The sequence below is a fragment of the Nicotiana sylvestris genome, chromosome 10 (assembly GCF_000393655.2).
Source record: "Nicotiana sylvestris chromosome 10, ASM39365v2, whole genome shotgun sequence".
NCBI lineage: Eukaryota > Viridiplantae > Streptophyta > Magnoliopsida > Solanales > Solanaceae > Nicotiana > Nicotiana sylvestris.
Genome location: NC_091066.1, coordinates 12,216,066 through 12,221,450, shown reverse-complemented (window position 1 = coordinate 12,221,450; position 5,385 = coordinate 12,216,066). Strand labels below are relative to the sequence as shown.

Below are 5,385 nucleotides of genomic sequence, written 5' to 3'. Positions count from 1 at the left end.
GTTTTCCTTCGATTCACTCGTCAATCCCTCTTAAAAAGCTCCAAATCCGGCCAAAAATGGTGAGAAATGGCCTAAAATTCGTTAAGATGGCTATTTAAACATTCTGCCTAGGCATTAATTCCTTAATCGCGATTGCGGAAAATGCCACGCGATCGCGAAGCACAAAACTGACTTTCCTCATTTAACCTTACGTGATCGCATAAAAATCCACGCGATCGCGAAGCTATGCTTCTGCTAATTTATGCAATCACGGTCTCACCCACGCGATCGCATAGAACAAACCTCACCACTTCACACCAGCCCCTTCTCTCCTATGCGAGCGCGATATTGGCTACGCGTTCGCGAACCATAACCTCCCAACCAATCGTGATCGCGTTCTAACCTTCGCGATCGCACTTAACAAATTTTACCTCTTCCCCACAAAGCCTACGTGATCGCGAACCCCACTACGCGATCGCGAAGAACAAATGTCTGCAACATAACTGAAGGAAAATATGCAACTTCCAAAACAAGAATTTGGTCCGTTTAACCATCCGATACTCACCCGAGGCCCTCGGGACCTCAACCAAACATGCCAACATATCCCATAACATCATTCAAACTTGTTCCAATCTTCGGAACACTCAAAATAACATCAAAACATCAAATCATCATAGGATTCAAGCCTAAGAATAAATTTCAAAACTTCCAAATTCAGCTTTCGATCAAAAAGTCTATCAAACCTTGTCTGAATGACCTCAAACTTTGCACACACGTCATAAATGACACAACGGAGCTACTCCAACTGCCGGAATTCTATTCCGACCCCTATATCAAAATCACCGCTATCAACTGGAAAACGCCAAAATTCCAATTTCGCCAATTCAAGCCTAAATTTACTCCGGACCTCCAAAATACATTCTGATCACGCTTCTAAGTCCCAAATTACCTCACGAAACTATCCGAATCATAAAAACCAAGTTCTGAGATGATTTACTCACAAGTCAACTTCCGGTTGACTTTTCCAATTTTATAATCAACTTAAGAGACTAAGTGTCTTATTTCTCTCTACAATCATTCCGAACCCGAACTAATCAACTCAACACAACATAAAAGAGCCGAACCATACAAAATAAAGCAGAAATGGGGAAAACGAAGCTAAAACTCTCGGAATGACTGATCGGATCGTTACAGAATGAGAGAATGCAGTTCTCTAGTCAAGTATATATAGTGTTAAAATGGCCTCTTCTTTATTCATTTTCAACTCACAGTGACATTTTAATTAAGCATGTTTTAGGAAGTTTGAAATATTCGCACCATTGTTAGTTTTATAAACTGATACAATAATATGAGATTTCTTCCCTAATAGTTGGCAGATAATTTTATATTGCTTAGGAATCATTAAGAAACTAAGTGGATCATTACAAAAGATCTTATCGAATTAAGCAATGCATGATTAGAAATAAAATAGTCTTAGTGGCTTTCCATGAACTATGCAACTACCAAATATGAGACATGGGATTTTGTTTTATATCGTCCCTTTTTAAACTAAAGCCACCAACAGGCAACATGATGTTTTGTACTTCAATGCCACACGAGGGGATTATTTGTGTTGTGCCTAATTTTTACGTGCATTGAATTATAGAAGGACTTGGTTTTTCTATGCGTTTTTTAAATTACAGTTGCGAAATAAGTAATACAAAAAAATAAAGAACACAAGTATTTTACGTAGAAAATACCTGGCTCAAAAGGTAAAAAAAACCACGACTTACTTCTCAGTATGATTTTTCGCAAATACTTCACTAAACTTTGAGCCAAATCAAAGTTTACAAACTCTTGCAAACCTAAGGATTAAACTCTAACTTTTGTAGCAACACGCCACGGGCTGTTGCAACTACTTCAAGTTAATTTGAATGATACAACTCAAGTACCTAGTACAAATGCTTCTAACGAAAGCTGAAAGGTACAACTCAAATGCTCCTACTACAATGAAACTAGTATTAAAGACAGACACATGAAACTGATTCTTCAATCATGTTCATGTAGCTTCACGTTTGCACCCTCGAATCTCACAGGAATTGCTCACAAAATGACTTGCTATTTTGCTCTCAATTCTTGCTTTACTTCAGTATGTATGAAATCCTTGTAAAGAGAACAAACTGATATTTATAAAGTTAGTAGGATTAGGATTAACAAGAGCCCTGATGCTTTGCTCTTCCGTGCTGGAAGAGTTCTAGTTAATTTTAACTTCTAATTTTTTTCTTATCTTGGACAGAGTTATCTTCAAGTAAGGAGTCCTACTCCTTATCAAATATGCAATCATTTCGTTGAGGGATTATAAGAAATAATCACTTATACTTTTCCCTTGCACGTGCATACCTTTTACTTGATTTTAACCGTATTTAGTGTACAATGTCCATGGATCTGATTCATGCATGTGTCCCTTTATCAATCATCAAAGCTTATACCGCTCAGGTCAACACAATAGGTGGTTGAATTTTATTGGTAAAGCATAAAAAAAGAAAAGAAAAAATAAAGTGTTGAAGATGACTAGACTAAAGACCACAAGAAATATCATTTGGTAGAAAGAGAGATGTTTCGAACAAGCTCTTCGTTATAGTTATATGCTCGTGAGCAGAGATAAAGGCATGATTTTAATTTTATGAATTTTCGATTTTAGAACAAAACTTCAAGTGCTAATATCTGGATTCTAATTTTAATATGTATATATATTTAATAAATTTTTTAATACAAATACACTATTTGAGCAAAATTTATATATCCAAATATGTTAGCTATTGAAGAATTGAGGCTGAGACGATTAATTCTAACTTGGTGTAACACGTTGATGGACCACATCATCATAATAGTTAATTATCCTTATGATATACAAGTATACATATACTTCTATCATTTATATGTTATCCATCTTTCCTTATGTACAAATTTCACTCGAATTAAACAACTAAACAAGAAGTTCACAACCTTAGAAGGCGTCCAATTGGAACCAACATACTTGAATTTGTAAGGGTGTTATGTCCTAACTTTTAGATACGATCCATGAAATTTATTGAGTTTTATACTAACTTCATATTTTCCAGCCCATAACCCTAGATCCTTTTTATCACATTAATAATATAAAAATCTGCCCTCCTCCGTTTAAAGTTCATTAGTTCTTTTCTTTTTAGTTTAATTACCTTAGCATCACTACTTCTAGGTTTAATTCTTGCTCTGATAATTATGATAGTCTAATTTAGTTAATAGTTAATCACAAGTTCTCATGGGCTCGACATCCGACTTTTAGTCACTTTATTACTTAACGACCGCGTATACTTGTGTGTTCGTTTGTCCCCCAACATGCATCCAGTTGGAACCAACATACTTGGATGTGTAAGGGTGTTATATGTCCTAACTTTTAGATGATCCATGAGATTTATTGAGTTTTATACTGACTCCATATTGTTCAGCTACATACGTCCTAACCTTTTTTAACGCGAGTTACATCCTTATATTCTCTGTGTAAATATCTATGATTTTCCCTTAACCATAAAATTTTTCTTTGAAAACTTTTAAATAATATGACGATATGAGTTGAAATTTCATCACAATCTTTATCAAATCATGTTATTGACAAATGCAAATCGCAGCCCAATTTTTCCATCGATAGTTGCATAGTTCATGGTAGGGCTATCAAATTTGGCCCAAGCCCAAATGACCCGCCCAACCCGTCCAAGGTTGGGTTGGTTATTGACCTGCCCATTTATTGAACTTAGCATATCTTGACTCAACCCATCTCAACTCATTTAAAGTTGGGCTAATTTTTAGCCCAAATTGATCCATAAGCAAGTTTGTCAAAATATCTTAGAAATAATTTTATTTTTTGTTTAATATTTTAAATATGACCATAACAAAAGCAAAAAAACTTTATTTAGTAATTATACAATTTAAAAGAAAATAACACATATTAATTAAAGTTTAATAAGAGTTGGGCGGGTTGGGTTATGACCCGAATTTTAACCCATCTTGACCCAACCCATCTTAGCCCCAATAACTTTTGGACGGGTAATTTGATCCGCCCAATTATTGACTCAACCCATTTTGACCCGCCCAAAATTGACCTAACCCGCCCATTTGACACCCCTAGACTTCATGAGAAGCCACTATGACTATATACGAGCATAAATATTTTAATCCTTGATGATACGGATTAAAATCATATACTAACTGCACACGGATTCCTATATCAGTTAGAAGCCATATACTATATTAAAATAATTGCCTAACATCTTTAAATGTAGCATATTTTAGTTCACAATGATATAATTTATTGACAACTCCTGACACACATGGTCAATATTAAAATGTTCATGTTAGTCGACTACTGAAAAGTGAAAAGGAAATGGTCATCAATTTTAACACTATATATACTTCCCCATAGAAGTGCATTCTCTCATTCCAAGGCTTCTTGACTAATCAATCATTTTTATTTCCCCTTCTACTTTTTTATAAATATTCTTGGTTCCTATTAAAGTTTTAATATAATGAGGTTCTCAGCTCGTTTTCTTGGAGTTGTTCTCTTAATTGTTTTTATCAGTGGCATGGTTTCTGCTGACATGTTTGGTAGGCGGTTGCTTGGTGCTGGTGGCTCAGGCGGAGGCGGAGGCGGTTTATTTGGCGGGGGAATTGGTGCCGGTGGAAGTAGTTCCTATTTAGGAAGTGCTGGTACTGGAATAGGTGGAGGATTGCATGGTGGTAGTGGTAGTGGCTCTGGTGGTGGAAGTAATGACCATTTAGGAAGGCGGTTGCTTGGCGGTGCAGGTGGCTCAGGCGGTGGTGGTGGCGGTTTAGGGGGGTTGGGAACTGGTATTGGTGGAAGTAATGACCATATAGGAAGTGGTGGTACTGGATTTGGTGGAGGATTGGTTGAGGGTAGTGGGAGTGGCTCGGGTGGTGGACACTAATTTATCTTATGCTTAAATGTTCTCAATTCGTGGGAATTACTTTCATCACTAATCATTTCAGCTCGGTTAGTGAATTTTTGTGTTCGAACCTCGAAATTTATGTGAATTTCCTTAACAAGGTTGTTGCTTCTCTAGCATTAAGTGAAGTTTGTGTGTGAAATGTGGATTGTGTTGGCGTTTTTCTTTTGGCTTGGGTCGTTGGATTCTGATTTATTAAATTAATTAAAGAAGAGCTTCTTGATCTGCTTCAGTTTTATACGTGTTACGTTGTATCATTTATATGTATTTGTATCTTTCAATAACCTTAGTGACATTTATATATGCGAAGCTCTTAATGAGAAGAATGGAGTGTGAATTAGTTACTTTTACATGATTTTTTATTTTGGTTTGCGATTGAAATTGTGGTTATTATTGCAATTCATTAAAGGTTATTTTCATTTGCTAG

General features: G+C 35.9%; 1 protein-coding gene across 1 annotated transcript; it reads left to right on the top strand.

Moving 5' to 3' along the window:
- Positions 1-4,520: 4,520 nt before the first annotated feature.
- On the top strand, positions 4,521-4,940 carry LOC104245680 (glycine-rich cell wall structural protein-like). The gene has a single exon (XM_009801330.1). The coding sequence runs from the start codon at positions 4,521-4,523 to the stop codon at positions 4,938-4,940; it is 420 nt and encodes a 139-aa protein (XP_009799632.1).
- Positions 4,941-5,385: the final 445 nt, after the last annotated feature.